The following is a 20,582-nucleotide window of genomic DNA, read 5'->3' as shown; positions in this document are numbered from 1 at the left end:
AAGTTATGTGAATCCACAGCCAGAATATATGTTTATTACTTTAATAGTATCTTGGTTGATATATTATTGGAGCACTAAGACATTGGATAAGAATATTATACTTTAAAGAGACACCAAATATTTTCATTGCATTAAAGCAGCCTTCCTCAACTATGGATCCCAAATGTGTTGGGATTGTGTGCCTTGTCATCTGGGAGTTCTAAGAATTGCACTCCCAATGTATTTGGGTAGGGCAAAGAGTATAAGAAAATTGTTTCAAAAGCTTAATACACCTATTCCCACAATTAGAGAATTGAGCAATATATACTGCTCGGAAAAATAAAGGGAACATTTTACTATGGAACTGAAGGGGTTTGCGTTCCCTTTATTTTTGTGAGCAGTATATTTATTTCAGCTTGAAGGTTTTGCAACAGATTAAAATATATACATGTAAGTACTGTACTTTGCTAAGAAAGGAAGAAAGTTTAAGACAGCAAATCATCTGATAGTCCACATTTCAGGTGAATTGTTAAGGCTGCTACTTCAAAAGTTTTTATTGGCCCAATTGTGATCTAAGCTTCAAAGGATATTTAAGACTATTTCAATACATTTATCTATCACCTAAAACAGGGGTCTTCAAACTTGGCCCTTTTATGACGTGTGGACTTCCACTCCCAGAATTCCTGAGCCAGCATGCCTGGCTGGGGAATTCTGGAAGTCCACAAGTCATAAAAGGGCCAAGTTTGAAGACCCCTGACCTAAAGCATCTATGGTTTATCCTAAAATACTTGTCTATGTTCCATAATAACAATGAATCAAGAAGCTGAATGTTGGCTGATCTAAATTAAACAAAAATGCGCTCTCCAATAGCTATCGTCCCATAAAGCAGAATTGTAATTAAGTGTGCATATACACTGTATGTGTGTCTATGTGGATGTAGATCACACACATACACACAGCACACACATACATTGCATTGAAGGAACAGCTTTTCTTATGCTTCCACTATTTGTTCCATGGTAATTGGGCCATTTGCATGGGAATAGTCAGGCAATCCTTCTTCATCCAAATCTGAGATGTCCGGTATCTCATCAGATTCTGAAGACAATTCTGTGATAGTGAAATCTGGAACCTACAGAAAAATAAGCTCAAATAAATTTGAAGGCAACATTTGAATTCTACACACCCTCCTTCCCCACTTTACCCCAGCATTAAGCATGTAAACCCAAAGAATCGGCTAGCAAAATCTCTACAACTTTGTTTTAAATAGAAATAATTAAAAAGGAAAGAAAATGGGGCGGGGAGATAAAAGCAATCAAAATGGATACCAGCATATTCATACGCTTTCCCTATTAAAAAAAAAAGAGCCAGAACATTTGAGACACTGCTTAGGAAGAAGGTGATTGAGGTGGTCATCATGAAGGTGTATAAAACAATAAGTGAATGGGAAGAAGTTTTTCTCCCTTTAAAATCAGGACAGGATCATCCAAAGATTCAAGATTTAGAATAGGCAGAAGGCTATACAGGTAGTCCTCGACTTAACAACAGTTCATTTAGTGACCGTTCAAAGTTACAGTGGCAGTGAAAAAAGTGACTTTTTCACAGTTACAATCTTTGCAGCATTCCCATGATCATGTGATCAAAATTCAGATGCTTGGCAACTGATTCATATTTACGATGGTTGTACTGCCCCATGGTCTGGTCACCTTTTGTGACCTATTGACAAGCAAAGTCAATGGGGAAGCCAGATTCACTTAACAACCATGTTACTAACTTGCCAACTGCAGTGATTCACTTAACAACTGTGGCAAGAAAGGTCGTGAAATGGGACAAAATTCACTTAACAAATGTTTCACTTAGCAACAGAAATTTTGGGCTCAGTTGTGGTCATAAGTTGAGGACTACCTGTACTTTTTCACCCAGTACCTAATTAATTTGTGGAATTCATTATTACAAGACATGGTGATACCACTAACCTGGGAAGTTCTAAATGGGGATTAGATAAATTAATAGGGGACTGTTTTTTCAACAGCATGTCTCCTAACACTAGTTGTAAGGAAACAATGATAGGATATGTTTTCATCTCCTGTCTGGGAGCATCCCATTGTATAAAAAAGAGATAGAGTTGAGTGATGCCTCGTTGGCCCAATCCAATTTGGTGGCTGTTATCATAGAGTTGTAATCTCTTAAATACACAAGGTACAGACAACTAGAAAAAAACTCTATCATTCAAAAAAAAAAAACTGAGAACATTAATGATGTTCACAAAGAGTCTAATTGAATGCTACTACAAAGAACTTTTCATTACAATTTAAAGATAATGTGCACTCCTGGAGACAGACTGCTAGTCCAGGTTTATTTCATATTGGTTCCGTTAATGAAATATGATACTCCAAAATACGACACTCCAGTATTTTGACTAAAAAGTTAGTCAACAGACTGAACATAACTTTGCACTGTATCCCCTTCATCTTTGCTGCAGCATATCCTGATACAACTAGGAAAAATCCCATTTCTTCATTTGTGTATTAAAACTAAATTATTTTATTGTTAATATAGTCTTCAAATTCCTGTTATCTCACTAATTATGCATGTGACATAAATTTATCTAAGATGATCTGAGTTGACCTAGAGAGTTTCCTCTCCTGTTGAGATGTTTTGGGGTGGGGATTGTTATATTTTGTGTGTATTCTATTTCTCTGGATTTTTGTGTGCTGGTTAGGGACTGAAAACAGATGATTTAAAAAACCTTGAGAAAAATATTTTGACTACATTACAGTACTTAAAACAATGAGCTGGAATGTAGACAGACTAAATTTAAGTTTGCAATCATCTGGAAAAAATTTAACTATATATTATTATGATGGATCATATATTCTATATTTTTTGAGGCCTAGGATCTACATTTGATGAAACTGTATTAGTGGATGCTGAAATAAAGCATGTAAAGGTAATTTAGTATTGTATATTTAATAGCTATTTTAAAAGTAATGTAGAACATGAGCTCTGTGGCAGTGAAGGGTACTTTATTTTTTGATAGTAAATACAGCTAATGTCATTTTTGCTCTAATATACTTCAGAATAAAAACCTCACAGAAGTTTCTCTAAACCATATTCTGCAAAACCTCAATATAACAAGTTGTGTTGCCGATTTTAATGTAGCTTAAGAACTCAGCTGAACTGAAGCACTTCAAAAGACCTACCGTACTTTATTCTGAAAATTCAAAACCACTGCAAGCATTTACAGCAGAATTCAGTTAAGAGACATTTGGTGTTTTTAAAAATCTAAAATGTAGTGAATACTGCATTCTTTTTTCTCATGGATATGAAAAAATGGTTTTAGAATAGATTACTTATTTCTTCTATTCTGGTGAACCAAATTGTGGACTTCTCAATAGGCTCCACTGCAATCTCAGACTGTTCTCCAATGACTCTCACTCTGAAATTTCAAAATTATAACTTAATTCTACATGGTATTTTAATATTTCTGTTTGCAGTAATTGTTTATGAAATAGATCAACAAGGACATATGCTCATTTTTGAAATAAATCATGGCTGTATTAATATGCTAATCCCCTAGGATGCATTTAAGACATCTGTTTGTGGAATCATTATTGCTACTGAATCAGTAGCAATAAAATACTAATTTTATAGAGTTGGAAAAATGGTTAAAGATTTTCTTTTGTCACATGCCAGATGAATGTCATATACCAGATGAAATCCCACAGATGAATTAAGTATTTATAGCCCCCAAGATTTAAAGTGAGGCAACTATTTTCAGAATACCTTGTTCCTTGAAATGTCTATCAGAACTATTGGGAATGAGAAAATTATTGGCTTATCATTTGAAATAACAAAAACGTTTCTATCTGAAATTCAGGCCAACAATGAACAGTTATCCACTGAGACAAAAAACTATTCACTGGTTTTATGTTTTTTTACATTCAGTTATATAAATTGGGGATGTTACTAACTGAATAGCAAATTACAGGTAGTTCTCAACTTATGACCGTAATTGGGATTGGAATTTCAGTTGTAAGTCATGAAGGAGGTAAGTTAAAGCACCCGCATGATTGCACCTGATTTCATGACCGTTTTTCTGCTGGTCATTCAGTGAAATCACATGGTGATAAATTTGAATCCATTTTCCCAAATGGGCTTTCTTGCCAGAAACCGGCAAAAAACAACGGAAACCGGGAAAAAATCATTGCAATTTGTGGTCATACGACTGTGGGATGCTACAACCAGACCAGAAAAGTGAACCAGTTGCTGAACACCCAAAATGTAATCATGTGACTGCAGGAGTGTATATGCAATATTTCATGGTGGTTGGAAGTTTAAGACCCTTGAGAGATGCAGTGCTTAAACTGAAACCAACAAATTTGTTTTGCTGTTTTGTTTCGCTTATTATTGAGTTATTATTATAACTTTTCCCTCTGTATAACTACTTTCTCTCCCGATTGGTATCGTAGCTTTCTTTAAAATATTTTATTATTAAAAGGGTTTGGTCTTATATGCCCCTGTAATCCATAGAGACTTTGCATTAGTTTGCACTTTCTGTCAAAATTTCCTTTTGTAAATCCCCAGTATCAGTGTTCTCGGGGGCAAGGGGAAGCTGACAAAAGCAATACTGAGGCCTTGTGCCAGAACCCACATCATTTTTCTATACATCATGACACTGTATATAGGTCCCTGGAAGTGTGGCATAATGCCTAAAAACATGTTGCTTCAGCATTTAAGTTGAATTTGTTTTAAAACTTCCTGCTCAGAACATATATCCTATTGTCTTTCTACCTTCCTTTAAAGAAGGAATAAGAATCGCTTTTGGGGTAGGGGAAGAAATCTGTGGCTTTCCAGATGACCTTGCTTTGCAGCTCCCATCAGTATCTGTTATATGGTGAAGGATCAAGAAAGATAGATGTAGTTCACCAAACCAGAGGTCTAAGGCAGGGGTCTTCAAACTTGGCCCTTTTATGACGTGGAATTCTGGGAGCTGAAGTCCACAAAAGTCATAAAACGGCCACGTTTGAAGACCCCTGGTCTAAGGCCTCTTCCTTATCAGGCACCAGGTAATAATTGACATATCAGGTACCAGTTGACATTTCTGACTACAAGATATAAGTTTATTTATGTTTTCTGGATTATTGCCAAAGCACTAGCTATAGGTATCGTATGTTTTAATGAATTATTGTATTATCCAACTTTGTGCTAAAGCATCTCAGAATACTTTTGAAAACTGCCAGTCTTCCAGCCTCTAAATATTACTAGCATCACTACATCACTATCAAGCAGCTGGTACTTTACAAGTTTGAATTGGGTATCTATTATTTTATAGCCAAAACATTTTGGTCTATGAAGATATCTGCAGAGAATAATCAAAGATAATCACAAAGTGTCAATATAAATTCAAGTCTCAGAACTGCAATGCAATTTGAGCATCAATAAATGTAATTCAGATTTTCTATACTCAAGTTGTTATCTATAAAATATATTTTATGAAGGAATGGCAACGGCTCAGCTGGTTGGCTTGGAGGTGGTTGATGGACTTAACAGAGAAGATGTGACCAATGTATCATTCTGGCTTGTTTTTTTTATTTTGTACCTAATGTTAATTTTAAATTACCCAGAGCAGAGTGAGACAAGCAGCTTGTAAATTTAATAAATCAATCTTAATATTATTTTGATCATTTGTAGTTTCGTTTAATCTGATAAATATTCTGAAACTTCCTTTGTAAAGTTTGTTGCATGTTTACAATAGCAAGGACAGATAGTGATCTTATAAATCAGGCATCAACTAGATCACGTCCTCTGCAGTGTAGTGTATTTAAACCACATGAATGAGCCAATCTATTGTCAGTCCCCATCACCTTTTTTCCAGCCCTCTTATCTTATGGGGGGGGGGGGAAGCACTGACAATGCAGAGCCCTTAATTTATTTTTATGAAACTTCCCAGGTAGGAAAATCTGGCCCCTAATCTTTGAGACAACAGGTGATGATTTTATTTTCCAAAACCATATCGACCATTGTTTCTGTGAGTCTAGTAGCTGGAGGGCTCTGAACAATTATTACTGACATTTTATGAAATGATCTTCTGAGGTTAGAGAAACTATTAAATATTTTATGTACACGACAATGTAACCAGAGGAGCATGCATTACAGCAAGTAATAGCAATAGCAGTTAGACATATACTGCTTTATAGTGCTTTACAGCCCTCTCTAAAGCGGTTTAGAGTGAGCCTATTTTCCCCAACAATCTGGGTGCTCATTTTTCCGACCTCAGAAGGATGAAAGGCTGAGTCAACCTTGAGCCGGTTGCACAAAAATCTGTAATCCGAAACTCTAGCAGTCCACTTACAAAGACATAAGCCCTACCTCAATTTGCTCTTGAAAGGCAGCCATATGCTATATTACAAACTATCATGTTTCTAAGGATTCTACTTTTTCATTCACCCTTCCTAATATGGGATTCTGTCTGAGAAAGACTGCCCATCACTGTTTCTTCAAGTCACGTTTGGGTCTCCTCCAGCACGTGTTAATGTTTTTTAAACCAGCTCTTACTATTTTATCAAAGCCAATGACACTGACCAAGAAAATTAAGAGTATTTTTGTTCATACAACTGAACCAAGTTAAGAAACTTTGTGCTTTGCCCTATTTTCATATAATGCCAAAATTGTGCACCAGATCAATTGCCCATACCCAAAGTAGGAATACTCCTAAATCTAGAATTAGCTTTTAGGTCCGATTATCAACATGATTTAGAATCTCATGCCATTTTATTTTACTGCAGGAAGTCAATGTTCATACAATGATGGAATTGTGCAACCTAAGAAAATAGTTATGGACATCTATCCAAACAAGTGATCTCAAATTTATGGGTTCAATTGCCTTTCTATATCATTGAGATATCACCTTGCTTGCAATTTAAGAAGTATTATTTTCTTATATTGCTGCTGAAATTAAGATTATCCCTTTAAGTAACTAGATCAGTGGTGGCAAACCTATGGCACACATGCCGTTGCCCCAGCCCCACCTCCCCCCACAATCCCCTCCTCACCAGCAGCCTGCCTGTAGATGCTCCCCCAGGCGCGACCCAAGCGGAGCAGTGCAGCCAAGCACATGGCAGCTGGGCAGCAGGGGCAAGACTCCACCCTTGCGCCCCATGACGTGCAGATGCTGCGGGGTGCAGGGCGGAGGGCGTGGCCACCATGGCACTGCAAGGCTTCCTGGGCGATCTGTGGTGAGTGGCCCTGCAGGCGGGTGGAGTGGGGGGCAGAGCAGGGCCGGGCCGGGGGGCGGACCAGTTTTTGGGCACCCGGTCTCTAAAAGGTTCGCCATCACTAAACTAGATAATGCCCCAAAGGTGATATACCAAAGTAAGTTAAGCAAAGTTAATTAGCGCTGTTTAGTAATTTCAGGAGTGCATTAAGGGAATTTAGTAATAGACTAAATTTGTTTTGTTGAAAAATCTAGTTTTATAAAAGTGTGGTCTAAAAACAGCTTCTTTGCTGTTTCATTCTATTTTATCAACTTAGCAGAATCTTAGCCATTGAGAACATATCACCTCACATTCTACAGCCTATTTCTTCTATATTTAGACAAAACTATTACCGGTATCGCACAGAGTTTTGGAAACTGCTAGTGCAATACAGCCAAGCAATAAAACAAAAGACATACATTTCTGCTTGGCATAAACATTTTTTCCCATATCCACGAGTTCTCAATTATAAGAGTCAGGACTATTACAAAATCTGATGGATTGTCCAAGATCACAGGGTATCTGAACTGGACCCCAGTAGCTTTAAAAAAAAATCACCACCAAGTCACAACGCTCCCTTTGAGAGCAGTGTCAAACAACAGAAATGGTAAAGCTTAAGCAACAGCAGATAGTTAGTAAAGCTGGATGGGGAGCCACAGAAGGAAACAAATGCGGCAGCAACATTGAGCCCATTTAATTTAGATGTAATGCGTGAAATGCCGATTAAGGGACCAGCAGTTTATATTCACCCAGTTTTAAAATACAACCCAGCTCAATAATAATTTGAATCACAATATAGAATATTTGTAACCACACTTGCTTACACAATTCAAGAGACAGACTTTGGCTGCTGAAGCATTTATTACTTGAGAGAATACATGGAGAATTACAAGGCAAAGTGCTACTGAAGACAAGCTACATACCCGCGTACACACAGTGTGAATCTTGAACTGAGTGCATAATACTTGAGGGTACTTCAAGTGGAGTGATTAAGTAGTACAAAGTCTTAGGATTTTAAATACTATAAACGTTCACCTGAAAATGTTAGTCATAAACTTCATTCAAACAGAGCAGTGAAGTTGATCAGAGTGCTCTTCTAGTGTTAAAATAATGTGGCTTAATGTTTTTAAGAAATAGCATGAGTGCAAGGGTATCGATATTCTGATTACCTTACAGTATTTTTTTCCCAAAGTTCTTTTCTAATTAAGTGGTTTGCTTTGTTTTCTAATATACATTGGAAGGCTTTGTTTTAAAGATCAATTCCTAAGGCAAGATGGGGCTTCATAGCTAAATAGCTGAACAAGCTGTAGTCTCCAATGTAATCAGCTGAGGTTTAGAAGTCATAAGGCACCCACATTTTTCAGTCCACTTAAGCAAAGGACATACAACTTAAACGTGCAGCACTGTTTCATTATGACAGTTCCCTTTGACAGAGAAAACTTTAATGGAAATAAAACAAAATTCTGCTACTGGCTAAGCCATCTTGTTAGTTAGGGCACTAAATGTACATTTGCCTGCTGCAATTTATTCTTCCTTTTGTTCAGGCCGTTTGTTCTCCTGGTTGGTTTTTTTATCCCCTTCACCTTTGTGCTCAGCATTGTGAGGGCCAGCCAATTGTGGGTAAAAGGGACCTACCAGCCAGTTGAGGGGTGTGTTGTTAACAAGATAATCCATCACATCATCCAGCGATTCTTTCATTTTCTTCAACTGGCCTTTACTAGAGGTAAGAAGGTTGTCAGACACTTCTCTGAAAGAAGAGGCTGACCGGAAGCTTTTGTACACGTCTCCTGCAATTTCCCCAACGTGGTGAACCTGGTCCTGAACGTTCTGTGGCAAACCCTGTATGCTGGACACCAGCGTGAGGCAGGTGGTCTGAAGCTGCTGACTCAAGTTCTGTGCAATTGCTAGAGTGCGTGATTCAATGTGCTGAAAAAGAGAACAGCTCTTAGTACAAAGAGTTCTTTGCAAACAGTTTTTAAATTTCACAACTTAAAACAGTATCTTTGTAATGCAGTGGTTCTCAACCTTTTTAATGCCGCGACCCCAACCGGTCATAAGTCGAGGACTAAACCGGTCGTAAGTCGAGGACTACCCAACCGGTCGTAAGTTGAGGACTTTCCCTGCCCGGGAGCGCCGCGCATGCGTGGTTCCGCCCCCTGCGCCGGCCGAGGCGTAGCTGGCAAGCGGCAGAGACGGAGCAGGCCGACCACCAGCTGGCCCAGCTCAAGGGAGGTAAGGCACCCGCCGGAAAAGGGAAAAAAAATGGCGGACAGCTTTGCTTGGCGACCCCCGTGAAATGGTCGATCAACCCCAAATGGGGTCGCGACCCATAGGCTGAGAACCGCTGTTGTAATGCTTCATTAGTGAAGGACGTAGGGAAACCTGTAAGTAGGACATCATCGCCTAATGATGTGAGCAAGAGCTTCCAGCATGGACATACCCAACTTTGGAAGCAAAATTGGATTTAGCTGGGGCATTGTAATATGATTTGATCAAATCCCACCTTTATTTATGAGCCCTGGTGGCGCAGTGGTTAAAGTGCACTACTGCAGGCAAACTCTGCCCACAGCCTGGAGTTCAATCCTGACAGAGCTCAAAATTAACTCAGGTTTCTATCCTTCCGAGGTCAGTAACATGAGGACCAAGATTGTTGGGGGCAATTTGCAAATAATGCTTCTACATTGTATACTGCCTAGAGAGTGCTGTAAAGCATTATGGGGTGGTATATAAGCCTAAATGCTATGGCTATTTCAATCCACACAATGTGGAATGGATCCATCTTCCCTAGTGTAGGATCCAGCAGAGAACAAAATAGTTTGTCAATTCTTCTTTCCACCTGCAGCGTAATAAAATTTTCATGCTGTATAAGAAACTCTTCAATCCTCTAGAACAGGAAGAGAATTTATAATGATGGAAGAATTGATTTTTTAAAAGTCTGCCTTGCCTCTTTAGTTCATATTCCTTTAATATCTAGCGTTTTGAACTCTTAAACTCTTATATTCCACTGACTCTTATACTGGCTTGCATTCTGTAAAGTTTTTTAAGGAGTGGGAAATATTGCCTTTATAGCTCATTATTTTCTATAAAAAGTTTTTGGGAAATAAGCAATTAATGCACAATAGAAACAAGAATAAAATTTAAGCAAGTAATTTAATCCTAAATACAATATCACAGCTGTAGTTTTAAGGTAATCTTCAGGACATTTTATTGCTAAGTGTTTCAGGTGTACTCCACATGTGAAACCAAAAGCCAAGCAAAAGATAATTACTGACAGAAAATAATAATGCAATGGAGACCCTGCTATTCTCTAAGTATGCAGCAGTAAAATGAAGCTATTTATTTCCTCTTGTGCTCTAGTCTAATTATCTTAATTTCTTCATCAGCTTCTCTAGGTGATTCTGCAAATTACAGTTAGACACACTGGACAACGATTTTTTTTCCAAATTTCTGCTTCCTGAAAAACTTTTAGGTTATTGTGATAGACCCCTTCAAACTGAAAACAAATATAATTTTAGAATGACTGTATCAATTAGGGACCTTGAGAAATATGAAATTAACTTTTAATAATTATAAGTATTTAATTGCATAAGGCAGAGGTCCCCAACCTTTTGGGCACCAGGGATCGGTTCCGTGGACAGGTTTTTCTGCGGACTGGAGGGTGCATGGTTTTGCGTGCTGCCTGCATCCTACGGATGGGGCTTTGATTGTTTGTGTGGCCCGGATGCTGGCATGCTGCGGCCCTGTACCGGTCCATGGACCAGGGGTTAGGGACCCCTGGCATAAGGTTTCCGACACACTGCTGGAGTTCAACTGGGCCAAAAGCATTTTGCTGCTGATTTCCATTTGTACATAGAGTCAAATGCATTTCATTGTAGTATCTAACAGTATTTAGACAGTATTGATGGATTCCAATTGAGCTAATACTGTTTTTCCATTGTGGCAATGTAGAATGCAGAAAATGAATCTTCAGTGACATGTGGCACTTCATGGCCTTGCATGCTGTAAGAAGTTTGCCAACCAGCTGAATGTAGTTTAGTGCGCTGTAGTTGCCAAGAAAATTCTCAACACATCCTTGAATGTTTTCCAGGCAATTTTGTCTGGCTCCACTAACAGATCTTTGAACTGCTTGTCATTGATGGCATATCTCATATGTAGACCAATAAAAATGCCTTCCTTAATCTTGGCATCAGTTATTCTTGGAAACATCTGTCTCAAATAATGAAAACCTTCACCTTCCTTGTTCATCGCTTTCACAAACGTTTTTATCGGTCTTGAGTTGTATGTGAAGCGGAGGCAAAAAAATATCTTTCATGGGTCAACAAATGAGTCATGTGCCACATTATTCTGTCCTGGAATCAAATGCTTTTGGAATAGCCATTTCTTTTTAATTTAATATGACTCTTTTGCACAGCTGTTCCATTTGCATAAGGAACAATACTATTTAATGCAGGGGTTCTCAACCTTGGCAACTTTAAGACTTGTGGACTTCAACTCCCAGAATTCCTCAGCCAGGCATGCTGGCTGAGGAATTCTGGGAGTTGAAGTCCACAAGTCTTAAAGTTGCCAAGGTTGAGAACCCCTGATTTAATGTATCTGAGCTATATTCCAAGCAGCACAGCCACCTCATTTAGAACTCTACATACTTGGTATACTGGATGTGCTTCGACAACAGTTCCATGTTTTCGTACGTTTCTTTCACGTGTGCAACAATGCCAACAGGTACTGAAGGATATACATTGCCATTGTATAAAAACAGAAGATTTCTTTAAAACATAGTAGGTGATAGATTAAATTACAGGTAATTTTTGTGTCTAGCAGCCAAACATCTATAAGATATGCCCAAAAGTGTTCAGGAAGCAAAATCTTTGTCATCGAGTGATAGCAAAGTCATATATTTGAGATCAGCTCCTGACTAACATGTTTCTGGTTTAATTGTTAATGCTGCTGCCTGTGTTACACAATGAAAAACTTGTTAACACAATATAAACCATGAAAATGTCACTTTTAAGTGGAATTAGTTCTTTGTCAACGTATCTTCAGCATGTATTCCTTTCCACTTACCTCAGCACTGTGTGAAGGTGCCTCACCATTTTGGCTAATGTTTTTCCTCCATTCTGTCCAGGAATTATATAATTTCTGTTGAGCATCTTGAAGTTTCACGTTAGCATTAGTCATGTTCTTTCTGGCATATTCCAGCTACAATGCATAACATATACCCAAGTTTACAAAAGCATACAATCCTCTTTTTATTGCTTTTAAAATAATGACCAAAAAAACTGACCAAAAAAAATAAAATATGCAACCTCTTTTTGATGTCATGATGTTAAGAATCTCATATCCTATAGTTGTGTTGTTGTTTTTTTTTTAAAAAAAAGGAATTTTGGTCTCTTTTGGACCATCTGACTCAGAAGAAGCAGTAGTGACTCCTTTGGTAGCTGTGAGAGCAATGACACACAGCTGGTAATTCGGGACTGCTGTGTCAGCTGTGCCCTTTTGAGAGGTTCACAGTCAGGGTGCATGGTTGAAGGCTAAGCCTCTCCATTTTCCCCCCATTGTTGAAAAGCTCTGAAAGATCCTCAGACATTTATGGCTATTAATTTGGTTGCTCTTGAATTGACAAAATATGCAGTCTAGCGACCTTGGACATGTACGTTCAACAGAGCTCTCCAAAGGAAGGCAGAGCTGGACATGGGAGAAATAACGATCTTCTCCCAGAGATTAAGTGAGAGAGGCCACAGGCACCCAGTACAAACCGAAATTACACAAAAATTATGAATTGTGCATCAAGATGATGCATGCTCCACATTCTGTATTTTCAATTCAACACTGTAGACAGAAAGAGTGGCACTCGAGTCAGAACACAAATTTCATCGGTTGCCCTACTTTGCTTCTGGAAGGCCTACAAGACGGAGGAACACTTTTCCACTGTTGTAGAAGAAAAAAAAAGGTTCTATAGAGATTTTTAGACACTTATTGCCAGATAATACTTTGTGAGCTGGCTGTAGCGTTACTCAAAAATTGGATGCCCACTCTGCATGGAGAGGTCATGTGGTCCATTTGGCTTAGCACATTTTGTACTGTGGTTTATAAAATCTGATTTATGCCTTTGTGTTGTGTGAAATCAGGAGCCTATAGTATGTTCAACAACCTATGGCTAATGTAAGCCAATGTTAGTGTACTGTGCAAATGTGTCCTATGTGCAAGGTAAGCATTTTATTCATGCTCAAGGCTCTTGTTTCATGCTATCTCATATTTGATCCTGGGAACAAAAGCAATTCAGCAGTGATGTTCAAAAAGAACATCCAAGGAGAAATAAAAGAGTAATTAAATTTGTTGCATAATCTTGAAGGAGTTGCATGATCTTGCTATCAGTATTGACTAGGCTTCACTTGAGGTAATTTTTCTACAATCTTTTGTAGAACTGATGCTTGAAGATTGTCTCAAGGTGTTTTTTTTTTAAGAAAGTCAAACGTGATAGTTAAACATCTTAATTCTGAAGGTTTGATCGGAGTTCAACATTGTAAGTATCATTAACTTTCAAAGACCACAAAAAAAGGAGAGGCTTGGAAGAGCAAAGAAAACACGCATGCTGCAGGAGACCACAATATTACTGATATAACTTACTTAAGAAAAATATCATACTTACCAGGTTAACAGTATAATTGAGCTGAGAAATTGTCTCTTGGCTTCTGAGCTTAGCATCCCTAAATGCATTTAGAGTCTGTTGATAGGCACGTGCTCGAACCTTTGAAGACAAAGATCCTAGTCTAACATAGTAACTTAGCTTCTGATCTCCAGTTTCAAATCCTTTGATGTTGGTAGCTTGTTTTTCTGCAGTCAAAATACAAACCTATTAGTCTTGTCATCAGGCCCATATCATGTACATACACAAAAAGTCCATACTACTTCTTAATGATAAATTGGCTGGCTCAAATCAGGAAAAATTATTATCGTCACACAATAAGGAGGTAGGGGTCCCCTGTTAATGGTCAGAGGTATACTTTGCAAAAACATAAGTTCTTTGAAAAAGCCACGACAGGTGAGGAATTACAAGATGGGCTCTATTGTTAGAAAGCATACAGTCATATAACTATACAAACTGGCATTTGTATACAGCCATGTTTCTCATCTGTAGCAATTTTAAGATATGCAGACTTCAATTCCCCAAATTACCCCCTTTATTAATTTTTACTTCCCCCTTTTATTGGCTGTGCACTTTAGTATTATTATATTCTGTTGTTTTGCAAATACACTGAGTGTTTCTGTACTGGAGACAAATTCCTTGTGTGTCTAACCATACTTGGACAAATAAATAAATCAAGTATAAAGTATAAAGAATTGCTGGTTGGAGAATTCTGGGATTTGACATCCACATACCTTAAAGCTGCTAACATTGGTATAGAGCAAAAATTGTATCTTCCTCACTGCAACAGAAGTCATTAACCAAATCACAACAGTAAGATTTCCAATCCCACATGCGTATTAGTAGCTTTGGACAGAGTCTTCCAGCAAATCCTTACCCAGTTCTTCTGTGGTATGTGGAAGGTACTGATCAACCAGAATTTCAGACTTGCTGAGTGCGGTATCCACCCCGATGGTCACTAGGCACACCATACGACTCTGCAGAACAGTGTTAATGCTGCCATGGACTGCATATTTAGTTAGCTCCACACTGTCCAGAACAACTCCTTTTGTCTTGTCAACAACTTCACTAAGGGTGTGTGTGACTGTATCCTTGGCACCAGTCACAGTGGTTGTTACGGCATCCCTTGCACCAACAACTGCATCCACAGCATTGGCAACCACCTAAAAGAAGTTAAAGATGTTTCTCCAAGAGCTAAAAGAACATAGAGATGTAGTCTATTTGCTTTAATGTTCAGTGATGTCAAGTGGTATCAGGTACGTCAAAAGCAAGAGGTTATAGATTTGTTGTAAGGAAAAAAGATGGGGATTGAGATCATGTGATAGTAAGAAAGCAGAATGTATAAACTTGTACTTCATGTCTGTCTTCTCTTAGAAGAAAACAAAGCCTCAATTGGTCATCACTGTTTAAAGAACTTAGATAATTTAAATGAATGCAGGTCTCCAGGCACAAATGAATTGTATTCTAGATGCTAGTGGAGGCGATTGCAGAACCACTAACTAATTTTTGAGAACTCTTTGGACCGCTCATGTTATCCTGTTAATAAAATGGAATACAGACTAGATGACACAACTGTGAAATGGAATCTTAACTGGCTGAATATTTACACCATGGGAAGTTACTGTCCAACATTCTACTCTGCCTTGGTCAGGCCCTAGGTGGGGTATTATGTCTCATTTTGCAATTTAAAAGTACATTGACAAACTGCAGCAATTTTAGAAGACAGCTGCCAAGATAGGAAGAGTGCTAGAAATCAAATCCTGTGAGGAATAAGAAACCAGGTATGTTTAGCGGGCAGAAGAAACACCTGAAAGTAGATAAAATAGCACTTCAAATACATAGTGTTTTTCAGAGCATTTTTAAGATGAAATATGAGAATCTTGCTTTAGGCAAGATGATTGTAGATAGCCAATTATATGACTTTTAAACATTACCAATTAAACTGAACACCATTTTATATTAAGTTGGTATACTGTATAATCTTCCCTTAAGTTGAAGGCCCTGTTTGCTCTTTCATTAGGTATTGGGGCAGAAGTTTAGATGGGACTAGAAGAAAACCTAAATTTCCTGTAATTTTGCATTTTAATTTTATTAAATCTAGCTACCATGATTTACCTACACTGGTTGTATTTTTTTCAACTTTTGAAATATTCCAGTAAGAACTTTGAAAAGTCTCTAAGGAACCACTCTCAAGCTTTCAGCTGCCATGCAGAATTCCAGTTTGTACGCATTTTGCGTACAATCTGCAAATCCTCACAGAATTAATATAAGTCTAGGAAAATCCTCCCCAAAATCCAGCATCTCCCAAAAGAGGTATAAATATTTTATGTCTTCCTTGCTCACAGGAGATTATATAGATTAGAACATTTCACAAACCTTTAGGGACAGATGGAGTCCCCTTTCCTAAAAACACTATATGACATTTTATATGTGAGACTCTTGAATTAATCTGTGCACGAAATAATACATGCCAAATTCATGAACAAACCTTTTTTTTTAGTAATTGATACCATAGTCAGCCCTTCAGGTTTTTTGCACAGCTTCCTGAAATTGATTTAGGGCTAATTCAACCTAACCCTCCACTGAATGTCAAGTACTAATCCAGATCATTTGAACACAGCACCATTATGAGATAATGGGATTAAAGGCAAATAAAAATATGCCCAAGCAACCTACCTTATCAGTTGGCTGATACAGTATAGGCAATTTTTCTTCAACTTTGTCCAATCCCATGCAAGCATAGTTATTGGCCACTGCAACTGCAACAATTAAGGACAGTTCAGATATTGCTGATAGAACAATGCTTTCCAACAATTCTGTGGGGTGTAGTTATGGATCCTTCACTTTAAGTAGAATAATTTGGTATTAACAGTATTTGAAAAGGTACCAAAATGGTAAGTAAAATTATTATGGGGTTGGAGTGTCATTTATTTGTTACATTTGCTGCCCATTTCACCATGGGGGCTACTCTAAATGGCTGTACTACATACTAAATTTTTTTAAAAAACGTTCATTTGTAGATGTTTGGCATGTGCATTTATGTACATATACAGTAGACAAGAGGTTTGTGTGAAGATATGAATGGACATGTATGACAGAAGCACTACAGGAGACCACAGCATATGGAAAAATACCAGACTGAAGATTTCTAAATAAGTTCAGTAAGGGGTGGTTTTCAAAACAAGAGATGGTTCCTAAGTAAACTGGATGAAGTAAAGGCTTTCAAGTGGAAAAATACCAGAGATTGCGATAAAAATGCCAAGCTACATGCAACGCAGGCTGCATATGGATGGGGGAAGGGGTATTGGGCTTTGACATGAGCTCAGATAGGCTGGGGAACCAGGACATGGGGTAGTCTCTGTATGTGAGCAAAGGGAGGCGGGGGTAAGGGCACTGGGTGAGTACATATCTGCAAGTGCATGTAGGCCAAGAGGGCACAGAGTATACGCATGTGTGAGAATGCAGGGAGGCCAAGGAAAGCGGAGGTGGAGTATGTGCATGTGAATTCACGGAGGCAGGAAAGAGGGTAAGGGGTACTTGCATGTGTGTGAGAACAGGGAGATCAGGGAAAGGGGGTACCTTATGTATCCATGCAGGCGTGTGCAGGGAAAAGGGGCATGGGGTGAATGCATGTGAGCAGTGACACATGTGACACACTTGTGACACAGGGAGAAAGGGTGCAGAGTGCATGAATGTGTGTGTGCATAGGGAGGCCCAAAAAAGAGGGCATGTGTGCAGGGAGGCAGGAGAAAAAATGTGTGGGATACATTTGTACGTGCAGGATAGAGAGGTCAAAGAAAGAAGATAAAACGTGTGGTCAGAATTTCAAGGACAAATCTAAGTCCCTTTATTCAGCACTGTTATAACTTAAATTGTTGCTGAATGAATGGTCGTATCTGAAGGATTACTTATCATGAGGTAAATGCCTCTGAAACTTAAGTCTAAAACCTGAGTAAGAATGCACATGCTTATCTTTGTAGGAGTAAATTAAGTTTTTAGGTCAGAAAGTGGGCAATAAATGCTATAAATCTGCATCTATTTCTAAGTATCTGGATTAACTATAAAACTGGAGTTCTTATGAAACTCTCCTTACAACTTTCCTGAAAGGAATAGCTGTTCTTTGAGGCAAGCAATTGTAGCCTTTAAACTTACTACTAAACAAGTGTAAGGAGAGCCATGGCAGAAATATATAAAATTATACATAACACAGATTAACATTACGTAGGAGAGATAGGTTTTTCCTCCCTTTTAATACACTGACAAAAATCAAGGTCACCTGCTGCAACTAAATGCAGGGTGAGGTTCAGGATTGATGTAAGGAAACCTTTTTTTTGCACACAGCCAATAAATAATAAATTGGTCCCTTCGTGTCAGCCTTGACCCGACAGATGACTATACAAGGCCAAACAGTCACCTTGGCAGGGCCTGTGGAAGTGATTGGCTATTGCTTTCTTCCTAAAGCTAAGAAAGAATGACTGCCCTAAATCACCCAATTGGCTTTGTGCCCAAGATGGGAACTAGAACCCAGTATTCTGGTTTCCAGGCCCATACCTTAATGGCTGCACTAAACTGGCTGCCAGCACATAAACAACTGAATTTGCTACAAACATGTGGAACAGCATGTCTTCATAAAAGAACTGTTCCATTGTTTTAAAAAAAGACTGGACAGATTCATGGAAGATCAGTCTAGCAATGGTTGTTTGTACAGATTATTTATTGCTTCCTTCTTTACAAACCACAGTGAAAGGGCACTAAAACAGTCCTAGTTTATGACCTTCCCCCAAGGCGGAAGTGACTACATAATATTGGAAATAGCCCTTTGGCCTGATCCGGCAGGCTCCTCTGAATTAAGGAAGTATCAAAAGCTAGTTCAGCTTTTTTTTGTGCCATCATAAAACAGGAAGCCTCCTGAATTAATATTTTAAGGCCAAAGTTGAGCATAAGATTCCCACTAGCAAGCTGAAAGAGCCCTCTTAAACATGACCAAATATTTCCAGGCCTGCTGTCACTTTGCAAGATTAGGTTTTCCCTTAAGTCGACACCCACACACAAGGGAATACTGTATAAAATATAAAATGTAGTTTCTGACAGTGAGGCATTTACAAAGTAGGTGAAAGGTAAAGGCAAGTCCTTGGCTGGAAGTGAGTGAAGAGTAATGACTCAGCAAGCTTGAGCAACAGCTATTTATTTATGCATCAGCTTATGAATCAAAGTTCTTTCAAGTTCCTGACACATAAGCCATTAGAATTTTAATCTTGGAGGCTAAACCTATTTAACTTTAATTTTAAAAACTCGAAGTTCAGCCATGGCAGCTCTTAGGCTTGCTGCAGAGACATTAGCAAAAATTCTCCTAAGATTTATTATTTGAAGTAGATCCTGTAATTCCAGCAAATAACATTTTGAGAAAATGTTCTGTTTGAGGTGCACACATTTTGGCCTTGGTGTCAGGGCCAAGTCACAAACTCAAATTTGAAAAAAGGGATGTAATATGCAGCAAGCAGCATATGACACATTAGGAGCAACTGACCTCCTGCCATCTCATCTCATCTACCATTCCACCCACCTTTCATATCTATTTCCAAGGTCCCAGCATTAATCTAATCTAATCTAATCTACCATTCCAGTCACCTTTCACACCTATTTTCAAGCTTCCAACACTCCAGGGTCAAATTTTGTTCCAATTCTTTTAAGGAACTGGAATATCAGAGATGCAAGGGTATCATACATTGGAAAGTAAAAGGTGTTAAAAGTGCTAAGAAAAAGAAAAAGAAAAAGTTCCAAAAAGATATGTAGTAGTAGTATTGTGGCTTACTTTGCGGCTCCAATTTTTGGATGATGGGCAGGGCACTGGTCAGGGCCACTGCTGTAATAGTCTTCACTCCTTTCTCTGCCATCTCACAGACAGATTTAAGATAGGGGTAATTGTCTTTTGTGCTGATATAAGCAGAAGAGACCATATCGTAGGTGGAACTTACCAGGGGCAAACTAGCAACCCTGGAAACCACATTCTGTAAAAATACAAAATACAAGATGATTTACTCACAATTCTTCCTCAAAAGTTGCCTAATGTTCTTTATTTAATTGAGACATACCTGCTGGGCATCAGCCGACACCGCTGCCATCTTTTTGCCTTGATTGTTTTAAAGTCTGGAAGAGGATTACAAGTAGTAAAAATTATTTTTAAAGTTATTTTTAATCTTTGACAACAGCAAAATATTTAATACCTTTTATTAATTTCTAAACATGTGCAGGGGAATGTTATAAGTCTGAATATTTGAAAACATATCTTTTCTAGCTATTTGTAGGACAATGCAAAAGTGCCAAAATGTAGTCTTTTTAAGCAATACTCGCTAAAGCATACAAGATGCATAAAACATCTAAAAGATTTTGACAAAATTATTTACCTTTCAGGACAGTTTGACTTCTGACTTCAAAACTTGCTAAATTTAAAAAGCTAAAATTCAGCAGAGGAAACTTAAATTTGAATCAAGATTAATAAAGCTGGGAGCTATGTTCTGGTTACCATACAAAGCCATAAAACAGGAGGCTTTAATAATTTGATTCCAAAATTAAGGCAGACAAAAAGTGGTTTTATATTCCAGAATGTGTTGATAGCTTTCATATCATAAGTATATTGTAAATAATTTAGCACCACTGCAGCAGGTGTGGCAACAGTTTCCTGAAGCCATGATTATCCACATTAT

General features: G+C 38.2%; 1 protein-coding gene across 2 annotated transcripts; it reads right to left on the bottom strand.

The window, feature by feature from the left end:
* Positions 1-933: 933 nt before the first annotated feature.
* On the bottom strand, positions 934-20,018 carry PLIN2 (perilipin 2). Of its 2 annotated transcripts, XM_029285942.1 has the most exons (8): positions 19,971-20,018; positions 19,691-19,886; positions 16,555-16,637; positions 14,756-15,041; positions 13,882-14,066; positions 12,297-12,431; positions 8,871-9,161; positions 934-1,111 (listed from the first exon to the last, which is right to left on the bottom strand). In XM_029285942.1, the coding sequence occupies exons 1-8, from the start codon at positions 19,998-20,000 to the stop codon at positions 974-976; spliced, it is 1,344 nt and encodes a 447-aa protein (XP_029141775.1). In that variant the 5' UTR covers positions 20,001-20,018; the 3' UTR covers positions 934-973. The 2 variants fall into 2 exon arrangements, with proteins under 2 accessions (XP_029141775.1, XP_029141776.1); XM_029285943.1 differs by lacking the exon at positions 934-1,111 and having other exon boundaries at positions 8,084-9,161.
* Between the last annotated feature and the right edge of the window lie 564 nt (positions 20,019-20,582).

This window comes from Protobothrops mucrosquamatus, unplaced genomic scaffold (genome assembly GCF_001527695.2).
Source record: "Protobothrops mucrosquamatus isolate PMUCROS unplaced genomic scaffold, P.Mucros_1.0 scaffold2579, whole genome shotgun sequence".
NCBI lineage: Eukaryota > Metazoa > Chordata > Lepidosauria > Squamata > Viperidae > Protobothrops > Protobothrops mucrosquamatus.
The sequence above is the reverse complement of the archived record's forward strand: the minus strand, read 5'-3'. Positions and strand labels throughout refer to the sequence as shown.